The 16,440-nt window shown below is 56.5% G+C and overlaps 2 protein-coding genes across 2 annotated transcripts in view; one reads left to right on the forward strand and one right to left on the reverse strand.

The window, feature by feature from the left end:
* The window catches only part of NTPCR (nucleoside-triphosphatase, cancer-related), a 30,502-nt gene extending 29,216 nt beyond the window's left edge, over positions 1 to 1,286 (forward strand). The window contains exon 5 of the mRNA XM_077751683.1: positions 669 to 1,286. Coding sequence (XP_077607809.1) covers positions 669 to 737 — 69 coding nt within the window. The 3' untranslated portion in view covers positions 738 to 1,286. The remainder of the gene's footprint in view (positions 1 to 668) is intronic.
* Positions 1,287 to 6,161: 4,875 nt separating this feature from the next.
* PCNX2 (pecanex 2) overlaps positions 6,162 to 16,440 on the reverse strand; it is a 300,955-nt gene continuing 290,676 nt past the window's right edge. Inside the window, exons 37-39 of the mRNA XM_077751690.1 lie at positions 16,345 to 16,440; positions 8,433 to 8,881; positions 6,162 to 7,088 (exon numbers count right to left, since the gene is read on the reverse strand). Of these exons, the coding sequence (XP_077607816.1) occupies positions 6,915 to 7,088; positions 8,433 to 8,881; positions 16,345 to 16,440 (719 nt within the window). The 3' untranslated portion in view covers positions 6,162 to 6,914. The remainder of the gene's footprint in view (positions 7,089 to 8,432; positions 8,882 to 16,344) is intronic.

Below are 16,440 nucleotides of genomic sequence, written 5' to 3' on the forward strand. Positions count from 1 at the left end.
TGTGTCTAAACGCTTTTCTTGTACTCGTCAGGACCGTGCTAGTAAAAGGAAGGAAAATGAAAACAGATCACTGGGTAAAGTGTGAATGGACTCCTGGTCCCTTTGTGGAAGGGTGGAATTACAGAGGAGGCAGCCTGAGCCCGGGGACCGAGTTCTGGCCCCTGCTGTGTCCCCAGCTACCTCCGAGAGCTCAGTGTGACCCCTGCACTGCCCGGAGCTAGCTTCCCCTCCTGCAGGCAGGGGGTTGACTGATGTCAGGGGCCTCTCCCCACACTCCGCTTTTCTGTGTGGAGAGGCGCATAGATTACTGGCCGCTGGGACTTCCAGCGTTCGGGTTTGGCTGCTCTCGGTGGGCTCCTCACAGGCAGGTCTCCTGGTTCAGGGCAGGCTGCACAGGGGCTGCATCTCACCTGCACTCACATCGACCCAGAGCCTCGCGCGCGGGGGTCTACTCACGGCTCCTCCTGGTTAGAACCCACTTCCACTGTTTGAGCTGTCACTTTGCAGAAGCAGGGGTGGCATTTGACCTTGCCTGTCCCGTCTTCACAGTACCCCTGGCCAGGGCTCCCCCCGAAGTCGCAGAGCCTGCCTCCCATACCCAGGCTCTCCCGGTGGGGCGCAGCAGAAGGAAGGGACTCTGAAGCCATCTCTCTTGCTTCCTCCCACAGGTCACCAAGGAGAATAGAAACCACCTTTTGCCAGATATCGTGGCATGTGTGCAGAGCGGCAGGCAGTGAAGACGGCTTGTGTCCCTGCGTCGTGCCCTTGAAGAGATGTGCTGGCTAGTGGAGCCTCCTTGGGGCCCTGCCTGTCCGGGGCGGAGGCCATGGGGCTTACGAAGACTTGTGGGCTTTTCCAGAGAAAGCCTGACAGCTGTTCTCCATAAAATGTTTAAAAGATCAACGAGCCTTCCTGCCGGACTGGTGCTACACGGTCAACAGTCCGCCGCGGCGTATTTATGCTGAGGGGGTTCTGTTTATTTCCCCTGCAGTTGTGCGTATGATTTTGGCAAATTGTGGAATGAGAAGCGGCTTTCGGAGTATTTGATGGAACTTGCCCCCACTGAAGTTTGGAGGCGTGTTCTGGGGAAGGACGAGGGCCGCGGGCGCTGCCTAATCAATTTTGCATGTCATGAAACCAGACCCTGCTCCGGGCGCAGCTGCGGCTCAAAGCAACACTGATTGTTTGGTTTGTAAAAATAGTTCAGGAAAAAGCCAGTTTAGGTCCTCCCCACCCATCTCGTTGTTTTGCTTGTTGCTTAATAAAGTAAAAAATGTGTTGGCGCAGACACGTGAGCCCTGTGCGGGAGGGAGGAGGTCCTCAGAGACGCTGGCGGCACTCCGTACTTGGGCCTGTGGGTTCAGGTCAGAGCGTCCACTTTGGCCACATCGACTTAGACGTGCCCTTAAACCGTCGCGGGCCCTGTCCCTTCCAGAATAAGGGGGCAACAAGGATCGTCCAAGGAAGGTGAAGCTGCAGTGTGGAGGGAAGGTGGCCCCAGCCGTCTGTGATCACCTAGTGGGGCCTGGTGCCGGGAGCTGGGGCCGTGGAGGGTAATGTAGGAAGCTCAGTTTCAGCCTGTAGCAGGGCCGCTGTGGACAACATAGCGGATGGTTAGATGGCTGGTGGTGCTGCAGTGACAGAATGGTGCTTTTAGGTCCTTTCTGGTGAAGCTCGTGAACGTCCCGGATATTTTAGCAACTAGCTTTCCCTCCAAACCCAACTGGCATGGCCACCAGGCATGCCCGGGTTACAAGGGCCCAGTCTGGGCGTGCGGAGTGAGGGGTCCTGGCACTGGCGCACTGGACGGTGCAGGAAGCACTCGCGCCTCAGAGCTGGGACGGCATTCGGGAGCTCAGGACTGGCTCTTCGGCCAGGATCCTTTCCTTGGTGTTTCCCCAGGGGAGCCTCCTGAAGCTGGGTCTGGGTGTGCTGAGCCTTTGAGGGGCTGCGTCTGAAAGGCCTACCAGATGATGAACTAATCTCTCACTACAGATCCGCAGTGCGGAAGAGGGCGTCTCTGTCCCACTGTTCGTGCCCGGTTGGGTTGTTCAGGCTGTCCGAGCTCAGGATGACTGACAGGCTGGGTGTGACCTGCGCCAGGCTCGCCAGGCCTGAGGGAGCACCACACTTAGGACTGTCCACACGGCCACTCCCCTGACTCAGGCAGCAGAGGCTTCCGAAAGCCCCGGGAGCCTGGCTCCTGCCTCAAACCCGCTCCCCTCCAGGGCCCACGGTCCTGAGGATCCCTGCGCAGCCTCAGGTAAACTGAGAGAGGGAACAGGCTGGGAAAGTGTCACCTACATGCCCCTGAAGACCGCCCAGCACCAGGCCTGGTGCAGCGGGTCCTCCCTGGCCAGAGGGAGCCCGTCCCACGAGCCTTTCCTGTCCCTGCGGGAAGGGCCTGTCCCCCAAAGTGCAAAGGGACATTCTCCTCCCTGCTGCTTGTCCTTCTGAGCTCTGTTTTCAGTCATGGCTGTGTAGCACATGGACTCTGTCCTAAGTTAGAAGGAAAGCTAACGAGATTTCTTGCAAGAAGGTAAGATCGCTAGTTTGAGGGCACTGAGAGCTGAAACGGGATGTGCTGTGGAGGGTGAGAGTGTCCAGTGTGCGGAACAGATCCGAGGCGGCCCCCAAATGTAGAAGGGAATGCAGGTTCCTGGATCTCTAATGGTAAAGAAACGTGCCTTTGGTGGTAGATACAGAGTCTGAACCAAGTCTGTGTGGCCCCAAAACCCATGTTCTTTCCACTCCTCCCACCGTGTCCCTGTTGAAGCTTTCTGTCCTTTTCTGTGCACCATGTGCCCCCAGGTCCCAGAGCTGACACTTGGCCATGATAAACTGGAGCAGCTATAAACTGGAAGGGCATTTAGTGTCGGCTCTGTCAGGGTCCTTAAATAATTCCCGGATCACTTTGTCAGAATGATCAGGAGCACGTATGAGGGTATCAGAAGCCATCCCTGTGTTTTAAGAAGTTAAATCTAATAAAAGATAATGCGATGGTCTGAATGTCTGTGTCCCCCACAAGTTCATATGTTGAAAGCTGAGTCCCTGCATGATGGCGCTAGGAGATGGGGCCCTCGTGAGTGAGATTAACGCCCTTATAAGAGATCTTGGAGGGCTCTCCTGTCCACCTTGCAGAGACACAGTGAGAAGGTCGTCTGTGAGCCAGGAAGCAGGCCCTCACCAGGCACCGAATCTGCTGATGCCTTGATCATGGGCCTCCCAGCCTCCACGACCATAAGAAACAAGTGTTTGGCCCAGCCCCCCAGTCTGTGGTATCAGATCAGATGACTTCACAAGTGACTGTAACTCAGGATCGAACATGCACAGCCTGTAGAAAGCGCATTCCGAGGTTTAAAAGAGGAAGAAACGCTGAGGCAGAACACCGCTCGAGGCCCACCTACTGAGCACAGGCCGGGACCAGAGCAGAAGCTGGGAGCGCAAATCTGTCCGTCCCGGTGCCGCTACCCTGAGATGAAACGCTTGGAGAGGAAGGGGTGTGGTGGCAGGGACAGGCTGATGTCAGGAGCTCCCCTTTAGATCTGAGTTTGAAATGCCTACTCTTCAAAGCCAGACACCTAAGAGATAGTTGGGGTCTAAGGCCAGACTTGGAGGAAGAATTCACTTTGAAAAGCATGAACTGGACACACATACTGCTTGTGTGAAGTGTCAGCTGGAATAACATGGTTGGGTGGGACAGAGCAGAACCGACTTGTAGGACGAGTTTACTGAACCTTCTTTCCCCTTCCCCGGAGCAGACTGCACCACCAGCCGCTTAACCACACATTTTTTTTAAAAAAACTTTTATTCCTCCCCTCTGAAGATGTGCATGTGCAAGGATGGACAAGTCTTTCAAATTCATGGGCTATAATCTGACTGTCACAGCTGCCAGTGCAGTTGCAAGTTCAGGGGCCACTCCATTCCCAGCCCTCAAGTCATCAAGGGTGGGGTAGGGGGCAATGGTGGCCCAGAAAAGGTAGAACGGCCCTTTCCCCTCTGTATCTTCCTGTCTTGTAGTTTCGTGAAGGTCATGTCTGGGAAGATGCACGCGCCCGTGGTGTGCACATGTGCACACATACGTACTGATGGCAGATGCTGTGTCCCCGGAGCATGATGACTTGGACAAAACCTCTGGACAACAGACGAGGCCCAAGACAGGCTGAGGACACGGGCTGCATCAGATACTTTATGGGTAAGGAGAAGCTGGGGCATCGAGTGATTTTAGGAAACGACTTGCCAGACAGATGGCTTCAGCACAGAGTGAAAAGTTTAGAATCAATAATGCCAGTTTAGCCCCATGAATTTGTATCAAACCAAGCACTCACTACAGCTTTTATATCTCCTTCAGAGGAGAAACCATTCATGCAGTGTCCAAATGCAAAAAAGAACCCTTTGGTCATCTGCTGGCAGTGCATTTCAGTAACTCCAGCCGGAGATGTCACCTGAGGAGTATCACCTTTTTAAACGGGGGCCAATCTAGTGCTTTGCAAGGAATACTCTGATGAATAGCCGCCTGGCTGCAGATCAGATTAACAGGCCTGTGCGTCAACGGAAAGGTCATTAACCACAACGTAGAGAAAAAGTGCGGCTGCGTTGCCGACCGGTGCGCAGAGCCCTGCGGGGAGGCCAGCCCCATCTTTCTCTTGGGCACACACGTCTGCGCACGCGAGTGTGTGTGCGTATACACACTCCTGGCCTGCACACCCAAGATGATTTTTCTCTCTCCGACAATGCACACTTGCATTTGGATCCGAGGACTTCGGCCTTCACTATTGTTGACAAACCATAACGGACCTTCTGTGCTTCCTCTGCACTGGGAACCAGGACAAGCAGGTGAGTCCATGGTTAGCTATAGAAGCTGCTGGAGAACCACCAGTGGAGCGACAGGCAGGAGCAGCCGGGGCACTTTGGGTTCTCATTACATTGACGTGTCTCTACCCATTGGTTTTCCAGCTCTTCCAGAAGGTTCACTTCCTTTTTTTTTTTTTTTATGTTTATTTGTTTTTGAGAGAGAATGCGAGTGGAGGAAGGGCAGAGAGAGAGGGGGAGACGCAGAAGCTGAAGCAGGCTCCAGGCTCCAAGCTGGAGCACAGAGCCCGATGTGGGGCTCACACTCACAAGTTGTGAGATCATGACCTGAGCCAAAGTTGGACACATAACCGACGGAGTCACCCAGGCGCCCCAGGAGATTCATGTTCTGTGGAACACGATGGCTTGTTTCTGGGTGCCCTTGGGGCGGTCAGCTTACATCAGGCTAAGTGCTGCCAGGCATGTGTTATTTTTCTTACAGAATTCGTGGAGATGCCCTTGTGGGGAGGCCATGCTCACAGCTTGGGGCCGGGCATTTAGTCCTGAGGGCTTGGCCGTAAAGTTGCCCAAGAGGTTGTCAGGGACTGCCAGCCAAGTTTGGTTTGGCCAGTGTCAAGCACTGCAGTAGGGTTCTATCAGCCTCTCATTAGACAAACACCTGCATTGAAATCAGTCGTAACCAACATCGTATCTCCAGGGATCAGTGATTTGAGAACAGTGTACTGTGCCTCTGATTCTAGAGCCCACCTATCATTATTAATTGGTAGGGTTTTTTTTAGGTTTTTTAAAAATTTTTTGACGTTTTTATTTATTTTTGAGACAGAGAGAGACAGAGCTTGAGTAGGGAGGGGTAGAGAGAGAGGAAGACGCAGAATCTGAAGCAGGCTCCAGGCTCTGAGCTGTCAGCACCGAGCCTGACACAGGGCTCGAACTCACAGACTGTGAGATCATGGTCTGAGCTGAAGTCGGCCACTTAGCTGACTGAGCCACCCAGGTGCCCCACTTGTTTTGAAACAAGAAAAAATATGACCATCTACTTCCAGGGGGAAGGAAATTCTCCACCATGCCTCGCCCCCCGACTCCCCACACTTCCAAATCCTAGATTCCTTGAAGAAACTTGTAGACCTGTCTCCAAAATGACTTTCTAACTCTTGCCTTTCCAGAAGGGATGGACCACAGGTCAGTGCTGATATTCTTCATGGACCCCCTCGCCCTCCCTCTGTCCACAAGGAGCTGGGTTTCTGCTTTACCCAGTGGGGAGTCTTCAGCTGGAAAAGTCCCAGGATTTTCCCAAATGTCATTCTCGCGATAAAGGCTACAACAGAATTGAAAACAACCAGACACAGCAATAACTGTAAACATTTTAATTCCAAAAACGAAGGCGTGTGCAAGTGTTCTGTGACACAGGAAGGATCGCTCGGCTCGGAAAACCAGCGAACATTCCTGGGAGCGTACGGGAGTGCCGGGCGAGACAGGCCTGGCTTGTGGGAAATCGCTGGACTACGGTTGAGCAGGATGTGACTCCAAATGGCTTTCCATGCTCCCACAGGCCTAGATTCTAAACTTGGGTTGCTAGCATCGTTGGGTCTCTCACGGGAGACTTTAGACCTGACTGCATGCACTACCACGTTTCTGGCAGAAAAGCTGCCGCCAGTTTATACCTACTTAACGTCGGCATGAATGTTACAAAGAAGTGAGGTTTTCCTTATGCGTAGACTTAACCCTACTGCGTTTGACCAGAGGGTGGTAGGTTGGTGCTGCTGCCCCTTTAACGTGGTGACAGTAATGTATAAAATGCCAGTTATTAACATGCACTTGTCTTAGTTTCTGCAGTGCAGGATGGAACTACTTAGGCGCCCTACTTTATTTAAGATATTACATGGCTTTTGTTAGAATTTTCAAATTCTGGAAAGTGTGTTGTGCGTCCCACATCTGGGGGGCTCTGGGGGCGGCTTGGAGCCATGTCGGGGGACTGGGGTCTGCTGCCCAGCGGTTTATCCTCATGGGAGCCTCTCTCCAGAAACCCAAGGGAAAGTCACTGTTTCTGAGAGCAGATCTCATTTTCCCCCGGGGATGGGGGTCGCTTCTGGCCAGCCCCGCCCCTACTGCTCATCAGAGGCACTTTGCTGGGAAGCCGTGTCATCCAGGCCCATGTCCTCCTGGCTCGCTCTCCTGCATACCAGCCCCCCATTCTCTGCCATAGCCTCAGCCAGACGGTGGTCGCGAAGCCGCCCCCGTTCGGAGTCCTCAGTGGGTTCACATGGCTCAGAGAGGTGCTGCCAAAGAGAAAGGAGAAGCAGGGGGCTCAGCAATTGGGCATCACCGCTTCGAGTCGCCACCCACTGCCTCAGGGACCTGCTTAACCCGGTGCAGCAGGTCCCAGCTCAGATGTGGGGGCCCGTGGGGCTGGCCTCAGTGGGGAAGGAAGGAAACTGGGTTTCCAATGTGCCGGGGTGGGCTGGGAGCTTTGCACACGGGGACCTTCCCCAGGTCATGTGGCCATGCTGGGAACATAAGCCCTCAGGGGAGAGGCCACTGTGTGCCTGGATTTGCTGCGTTCTGGCCAGTGCCTCCCCCCCATTCCTCCCTCTGGCAAGAACGCTCGGTATGGCAGGTTTGCACCCGAGCATTAATACGGACAGCTATTTATCCTGGGCGCACAGAGTGCCAAGGGCCCAATCGTCCTGTTGGAAAGAGGGAAACAGAATTTCCCAGAATCCCAGAACCACACCCACAGATGGCATGTTGAGCGGTGGGAGAAAAGGGCGCTATTGTGGGCATTTTTAAGAGGAAGTGTGACTAGAGCGGTAGGTACCTAACTAAGCCTAGTTACTGCTCCCGAAGGAGCCAGCCTCCATGCTCCTGGCCGGTGTGGCCTGGGGGCTGCAGGAGGCCCATACCCCCTCTCCAGAAGATGGCCCACCACTGCTGCGACCCCACAGCCCTTCGGAGGGGGTTCCTGCCGGCCGTGCATCCAGGGCTGGGAAGGCACCTGCTTGTGGGCGTGGCCCCCATCAGCCCCCTCCAGACAAGGGCCCCGAACCGAAGCAGGGCAGGCTGGGAGTCCGATGCTCTTTAGAGCAGGGGAGTGTGTCAACATTCAGCAGGAGCTCGGGAGACCTGCAGTGTGCCACCCACCTGTGCCCTGTGCCTCCTGTCCTCGCCTCCCAGCCGCCGGGTGGGGAGTGTCCATTTACTCACTTTCTCTCCTATGAAGCTCAAGTGCCGCCTACGTCAGCTCACCTGCAGCTCTGGGTATGTCGTGGTTTGCTCAGGGGAAGTCCCTCAACCTCCCGTTTCCTAGCATTTAAATACACGAGTAGAAGGCCACACATTTCAACTTAAATCTGGCGAACGGAACCGACGGTAGTCTAACGCCAGTGTTGACATGTGTCCTTTCCTCTCCCTCAGGCCAGAGTGATGTGACAAGAGCAGGAAGGATGTGTTCCTGCTCTGCGGGTGAGTGGACATCCCAGGTTCAGGGCTAAGAAGACAATCCAGCCGAACGCGGGCGTCTGGCGCCCTGGGTACCACCTGGCCTGGTGTGACCAACTACGGGACGTGTGCTGCATGGCCCGGGGCCCACATGCCCGCCCTGGCCCACCGGCCCAGCCCCTCACCCGTGTGGCCTGGCTGGCGGCCCGGGCCGAGGGGCCCATGACGATGTTGACGCTGCTGGAAGACTGGGTGTCGCTGGTGTTGCCCCCCTCCGCGGCAGAGAGTCCCGAAATGACCAGAGCGCTCGAGAAGCTCCTTTTGCCGAAGAGGAAGCTCAGGGTGGAGCTGGTGGACGAGCCCAGGCTGGACCTGATGAGCGCCTCGGCCCGCTCGCGGACGCTCAGGTGGCCCGTGGTGGTGACCGGCGGGGGCTGCGAGTGCAGGGACGCGGCTGAGGTGTGTAGGGACCGCCGGCTGCCTGAGAGCCTCTGGGCCAGCTCGTGGACTGACGTGGACGTGTGCAGGAAGGCCTGGCGGCTTTCTAGGATCGGGCCGGACGAGCTCAGCGTGGGCGGCCTTTGGCTCAGCGCCTCGTGTGCCTGGACAGACTGGCTCCTGCCTTTCCTCCTGCCTTTAAAACAAAACAGAACTGGTTGCCATAGCAGGTGCTTACCAATGTCAAGGTCCCTGCGGCAAGACAGGCGGCTGGGCCCCAGGTGGGTCCACTGTTGTCAAGGCTGGGACACCAGGGGCCCTGAAAACTTGGCTTGAGCCAGGAGCCCTGGCAGCCCCAGGTGGGTGGGGGGGGGTAGAGCGCTGCCACGGGGAGCAGCAGTCAGGGTGATCGATGCAAGTCCTGCATTCCCGGAAGCCCCAGACCCAACCTGGGGTGTGTAACTTGACAACAAAACTTGACCCTAGTAAGCAAATCTAATTTGGTTCGTGCATCAGGACCTTGGTTCCTATGCTTATCTGATAAGCATCGATAAAGGGAAACATGCAGCCTTTTTTCATTTTTAGTTGCCTTAAAAAGGTGCAAGGGGGCTGGCGGGGTGGGTTGCAGGGGGAAGGGTTGAGCCACCTGCCTCGGCCTTTGTTTTCGACAAAAGTTTTCCCCTAAAATCAAGGTCTTTAAGAGGAAGCCCTCACAGGTGTGACTGGCCAGGCATAGGCCTGCGTTGACATGCGTGTGGCCCCCAACCCCCTCGTGCCGGCCACCCCTTGGCTCAGGGCGCCCACTGAGGCTTGTGGACACGAGGCCATTCTTGACAGAAGGGTCCCGACTGTCGCAAAGGCTTGGTCCTGCCCACATCTCTGGGAGAAGGAAGCAACCCCAGATGTTTTATAGGGAAGCAGGGGGAGGAAGGCATGCGCCCACCAGATGCTGAGTCGTGTAACTTAAGCATCCATAATTGCGAGACTCCAATTCTGAACTATTATTTCGAAGGGAGCAGTTAGTGACATCACAGTTCTGCCAACTGCCTTATCGACATGTCTCCTAAAGCCGCCACAATGTAGGCATTCAGTTGATAAAAATAGAGGGGTGCAGGGGTGGACCCCTGAGGACCATCCCACGCGTTTTCTCTTGTTCGTCTCAGCCCAAATGTCCAAGTTAGTAATTGTGTATCTGGAGATGCTAAAATATTTACGTATGTGTAGAGGGGGCCCGAGAAAGGGACATGTCCTTGAGAGAGAGTGCCTTAGGGACCATTATCAACACAGGGGTTTCAGGGGTCCCCTCAGCCCCCTCCCCTCTGCGGCTTCTTGGCTGGAAGGGCCCTCTGCCTCATGTGGACCCAGTGCGGTGTAGACAGCGGGCTGGGTGGGGGATGCCAGTCTCCACAGGTGTCCCCACCGGGTCTCTCCTGCCCACCTGCTGGAGGACCAGGAGGAGGGTGGGCAGCCCCCGGCCTGGCGCTCCCACCTGGGGCTGGGGCCCATCCCATCCATCCACACCGAAGAGCTAAGTTACTCTTGTGGAGGGAAGAATGGGGAGAAAAGGGACCCTGACGAACCAGAATTAGCAGAGACGGTGATTTGTGAGTTTATTCAGAGTCTGACAAGTCCAAACATCTGTTTGTGATTTATACCGTAATGCTGATTGCTGTCCAAAAATACACCACATCCATCCGCAAGCCACTGATTTTGATGCTGGATAGCAGACCACCCGTGCTCGGTGGGGGTACTCGTCAGCGAATCCCAGAAACAAAGGGACGAAGACCCACCTGTCTGCCCAAGGGGACAGGGTCTGTGTTCTACGCAAGGTAACGTGCCTCCCCACCACATCGCTTTGGACGTTCTTGTTGCCTTCTGTTGTTATCGTTGCTCTTGATTTTTATTTGTTTTAAATTAATTTTGCAAGGGGAACAAGTAAGCAAACCATGCTACATTCATCTGTGCTGCTCAGGATCATTATTTTACAATTTAACTTACTTTGCCAAGGACTTCATTGTCAAATTAGGAGTGTTCATAGGGAAAACCTCCTTAGGATCTGGGTTGAAATACCGTAGGAATTACCCTTCTTGGCTCATCAGGCTGGCCCCATTCCTTCACCCCTGATGGTTATCCGGCAGGTTCCGGTGCACCCCCTTACCTATTGGACAGCACAGTCTTCCTGTCCTACCTGGGATTCAGAGTAGTCATGAATTCCTAATGGCTCTCCCCCAAGGAGGTCACCAGCCTCCACCACAGGGACCAGTTCCCTTCCAGCTAGGACAGCTACTCCTTCACGCAGCAAGCCGGCTGCAGGCTGTCAGGCCATAACCGAGACTGCACAGGGAGTGCTGGGCACGCAGTGGGCAGCAGACGTACGGTGTGGCAGGCTGGGGATGGGAGTCAGGCCTTTAGGAGTCTGGCAAGGACCCAGGATTGGGACAGTTGGCTAGGAACCGAGAGGCAGGGCCCAGTGGAAGGAGCTGGTGGGTCCCCAGTTATGGGAATTGGGCCTCGGGCACCGAAAAACAAGATCCCTGTTCTTAGAGATTGGTTCACGTTCATCTTCAGGCTGTTCCATCATTGCTAGTTGGCTCAGCTGCTCTGTCATGCCCTTCCAGAGTCAGGCCCTCGACCTCGACCCCCGGGGCCCCCCTCCCGCACGGCGCTGAGCACACGGGTCGTGACTGTCTGCCCTGCGGTGTGCGTGGCACTGGCTGCCATCCTCCCTGCCCCTCTGAAGTGATGACGGCTGTGCTGTTCCCACGGGCTCAGCACACAGCACACTGACTGGCAGTAAGGGACAGCAGGGACCCTCCTGCAAGACTGACCTCACACTGAGACCCTAGAGCTTCGTAAATCCCCGATGAGGAGGAGAGTTAGCCCCGGAAAGTTCCGAGTGGGGACACGGCTTCTTGACCTTGGCCACTAGAACCATTGGGGAAGCTTAGGGAATGCTTCGCCCTAGAGGCTGAGACCACCCCCNCCGGGCCCTCACCGTTCCCTGGAGGGTGGCCTCTGGGGTGTGGAGCTGGGGCAGGGACTTTACCGCTGTTCTAGACCAAGGGCAGAGATCTGGGTGCAGGAATTGCCTCCCCTCGACCGGCGGACAGCCTATAACGTCCCTGCGCTGGCTGGGCAGGCTCCCGGCTTCCTTTCTGGGAGCCGTGGCCTCCACTCGTGTGGGCTCAGGGGTTTGGTCCAACTGGGGGGAGGGCGAGGAGGCCAGAGAGGCCTGTGGCTGAAATGAAGCCCAGGGTGTCCGCAGCAGCACAGTGGATGCTGGCCTGCTGGAAGCTGCCCCTCCCCACGAGGCGCTCCTTCTCGGGGCCTGCTGTCCCTGGGACCCCGGCGGCTGGGGCACACAGGGCCTCGGGCATGGAGAACGCTGTGCCCTGACCCCTGCCCAAGCTAGAAACCCTCCCTGAGTGCCCATGCCATCAGCGCCCGCTGGGGAGGAGGTGGGCGTAACCGTCCCGGCTGATGTTTGGAGGCGCAGACACCTGTGGACACTTGCTGTCCATCAGGTGCCAGGGGCCCCCAGCACGGAGCCTCGGGAGGCTGTCACCTCCCCGGTCCTCCGAGGCCTGGGGCCCCAGCATGCTGCTTACAAGGCGGGGCGTGTTTCTAACTGTGGAGGGACGGGGTTGGGGGGATGTCAGAGACAGTGGTCCCGTCCTTGTGATTCACATGTGGAGTGAGCAGGTGCCAGGACCGTCAGCACAAGATGTCCCTGGATGGCTTCAAGCACAGGGGCAGTAAAAAAAAAAAAAAAAAAAAAAAAGAAGTGGCATTTACCTTTTCCAGGGGGCAGGAGGGACACGTGTCTGTGTCCTGAGCGTGGGGGAGGCAACTTGTCCCTCTCGCACACCCATTTTGGGCTTTTCTAGATCTCTCTCAGGGGACCTGCTATACCAGCATGCCTCCAGAACCCCCCACTGTCTTGAGGTGCTCCTGGGGGCCCAGGTGCTATTTTCAAGGACACTGTATCACACACCGCATCCTTCTGAGCGCAGGCATGGATTCCATCTCCACCCTGTAACCCCTGAGAATGGATCCTTTGCTTACGCCATTGCTGGTGAAGCTCCCCGGTGAGCGTTAGGGAGGACTCTCCCTGGGAGCCCTCACGCGGCACAACCCTGGACAGCTGCCAAGGCAGGGGGAGGGTGAGGATGCTGGGCAGTTCTGCATTAGCCAGAGCTTGGGGGGGGGGGCGAGGGCAGGAGGGGTGACCTCTGCCATCTCTTGTCTGGGACTCATGACCCCCAGCTTCGCTTGAGGACACTAATCTGAATGGTTGGAAGAGGTGACTCCTCTGCAGAACCCGAGACCTTCAGTGAACGAGCCGTGGATCCTACTGCCCGGATGTTCTAGGGGTGGGCAGGACCCCGTGGGGATCATGGGTGTGGTCCTCAGCTGTCCCTCAGGGTCCCCCATCTTCCCAGGATGGTGCCAGCTCGGTGTGGGCAGGGTCCCGTCCCCAAGGCATCACAGGAAACTGTCCGCAGTTAGGTTTCCCGGCGAACTTTCTGAAGGTGCAAAGCCGGGTCCTGGTGGGATTGGGGACACCCAGGATACGCCAGCAGGGTGAGCAGCTCTTGGTGCCGGTGCTCGCGGCTGTGATGGGCAGACGCTGGCTACCGCTGAGGTCCCACCTGGGAAAATGACCAGGGTCTGGCTCTGAAGGGAAGCCTCCATGCGAGTGGCTGCACTCAGCTCTCAGAGTTTGGGGGGACCATCCGCTCATTCATCCAACCAGTGTCTGCTGAGCACAGGGCCACCCCAGACCTGAGTGGCCACCTAGCCTGGCATTTCTGAGGGGCCCCTTGCAGCCACACCTGCCCCCACAGGGCCAGGAGACCAGGGACAAGCCGAGCTCCCACACGCTCCTGCTGGGCACTGCACTGGGTGCTGGGCCCGCGGGAGTCTCCGCCCAGGCCCAGAGCCTGCTCAGACCGCCACCCCTGGTGTCCCTCCCTCCCGCGGTGGACGGCGGGCCTTCCTGCTGCTGTTGGCAGGGTCCAGACGGGGTGTGGACACGCAGACCAGGAGGTCTACACACACGCACGAGGGCCCCTCGCAGGGGGAGACGGGGCCGGGGCAGACTTGCATGTGTCCCCTTCAGAAGTTAGGGCTGGCCGCACCAGGCACCTCCTGTGCTGTGCCGTCCCAGGCTGGGGGCAGCAGACAGCTCCCAGTCCTCGACACAATGGTGACAATGCAGAGAGGGGGCGGTGCTGTGTGACCTGCCTGCAGAGCCTCTCTGCTAAGTGGCACTTGAGCAGTCTGATTGAGTGGGGGTGGGGGGACCCTGTGACGCTGGGAGCAGCATGTCAGAGGTGGAGGAAGCAGGAGCACAGAGGCCCTGAGGGGGAGCGTGCCTGCCTGGGGTCAGCAAGGGGGCCCCTGGGCCAGGGCAATGGCAGCCAGCAGGAAAACGTAACAGCTAACAGCCGGCTCTGGCTCTGCGAGATCCGGCTCCAGCACCTGCTACACAAGTCTGCCCTCGCCCCCAGCTGCAGGCCTCTGGCTGGAAATGGGAAGAACATTCACGACCCATGGCGCCGGGCTGTGAGGAGAGGGGGAGCTCTGGCCACTGCTGGGCCCAGCACAGGAGGCGCCTTTACTTGTAGAAAAGTGCAGAGGAGTCTCCCTGGGTCGGCCTCCTCCTGCCCGGTCCCCCGGTCCCAGGCTTTTTCTGCTGCGGACAAGCCACCGGGACAAACATGCAGGCTTTTCTCCATTTGGAAGCTACCTTGCATTTTCCCGCCTGGAAAGTCACTTCAGTGATCTTGAAACTTAACACTCTTCGTGCAGGAATAGCAAGTGTTAACCACGTGGTAAGAAAGTCCCAGCCTGAGAGCGAGCCACGCACACTGAGGCCGCGGGCAGGCAGGAGCTCCGCTCAGCGTTCAGGGCAGAGGCTCCAGGCAGGGGCGGGGGGCTCTTTCCCCTGTGAGCAGCTATTGTCAGCCCCTCTGCCTATCCACCCATCTCCCTCTCTCCCTACCTGCCTTCTTTCCTTCTTTCCCATCTGCTACCTCTCCATCTCTCGGGCTCTTCCATCTGTCCATCTATCAGTCATCGATCTCTCTCTCTCTCTCTCTCTCTCTCTTCCCCCAGTGTATATGTATTTATTTAAGGTTACTTATTTTGGAAAGAGAGAGAGTGCACAAGCAGGGGAGAGGCAGAAAGCGGGGGTGGGGGGGGTGGGGGGGGAGAGAATCCCAAGCAGGCTCCACGCTGTCAGTGCAGAGCCCAGTGCAGGTCTCAAACTCACAAACCATGAGATCATGACGCTAAAATTAAGAATCGGACACTTAACCAACTGAGCCACCTAGGGGCCCCTCCCTATATACATGTATTATTATATCTTCTTTCTATCTATCATCTATCCATCTGTCATCTATCTATTTATCATCCATCTATTATCTATCAATCTATCATCTATCTATCCATCTATCGTCTACCTACCTCCCACCTCGCCTGTGTTTATGTAAATCCTCACCGTTTCAGTCAAGTCCTCAGCCTTGTTGGGGCACCTCCGGGAGGCAGGGACTGTCCCTTGCTAACTCACTTGGTGCAGAGCTGGCCTGTGGGACATGCACATGGAGGTGCTCAGTGAAGGCTTCTGGATGGTAAGGAAGCGCCGAGGCCAAAAGGTGAAGCCTGTACCAGGCTGTGAAGGGCAAAGCCAGGAGCCGAGGTGCTGGCAGGAGCCAGGACAGAGCACCTGCCCATCCCGAACCCACCTGGCAGGTCCTCGCGAGCCCTCAGCACCACCTCTCTGAACCTCTCCCGGTGGAAAGGGCTTCAGGACCTCAGCCATCTGGGTGAGCCTCACCAGGCGGGCATGAGTTGAAAAGTGATTTTAAACTTGAAATTCCTCCCGGACGTGGACCAATGCACCTCCTCCATCCGGTCTGCTGTCACCCTTTCCCACCTTGTTCCTTATCCTTTGAAATGGCAGGTGTATGGGAGGGGGGCAGGAACCAGAGAGAAGCAGGAAAGGGGGGGCAGGAGGCCTGTCTGTACACCCACAGACTCAGAGAGGAATGAGAGTCCACTCCCAGAGGGTGGGCCTGCCAGCCTTGATCAGTAGCTACAGCACAGCCAGACCCAGAAGGCACACGATCTGATGGCCACCAAGTGAGTGACTGGTGGGATGGAAGAGAGTGACCACTGGACAGACGGACGGACAGACAGACGGCCGGCTAAGGTAATAGACAAGGAGATGGATAAAGGATAAAAGTTGAGTTCTAATAGAGGCGCCTGGGTGGCTCAGTCGGTTAATCATCCGACTCTTGGTTTTGGCAGAGGTCACGATCTCACGGTTTTTGAGATCGAGCCCCTCACTGGGCTCTGTGCTGATAGTGTGGAACCTGTTTGGGATTCTCTCCCTCCCTCTGTCCACCCCTCGCCGACTCGTGTGCTCTCTAAAAATAAATAAATAAACTTAAAAAAACAAAAAAGCTGAGTCTAACAGAGTTTTTTCCTGAGTAGAACCTACGAGGGTCAGTAAATTTCCTTTGGCCCAATCTCGATGTTTTTCTTCTTGCAAGAAGGAGTTGTCTGAGGCTAGAACAACAGCATAACCCGTGGTGTTGGTCACGGGGACGAAAGGAGCCTTGATCAGTCCCTGTGAGGCCCCGCTGCACCCACCTGTCCTCTGTGTCCCATCACCCGGTGACCAGTGGCGAGTCCCGTTTTTCCTGGGCTGCTCTGCGCTGCTCTCCTGGCTCGTGCCTCCCGGGGCAT

The sequence above is a fragment of the Crocuta crocuta genome, unplaced genomic scaffold, assembly GCF_008692635.1.
Source record: "Crocuta crocuta isolate KB4526 unplaced genomic scaffold, BGI_CrCroc_1.0 scaffold59, whole genome shotgun sequence".
Classification (NCBI taxonomy): Eukaryota; Metazoa; Chordata; class Mammalia; order Carnivora; family Hyaenidae; genus Crocuta; species Crocuta crocuta.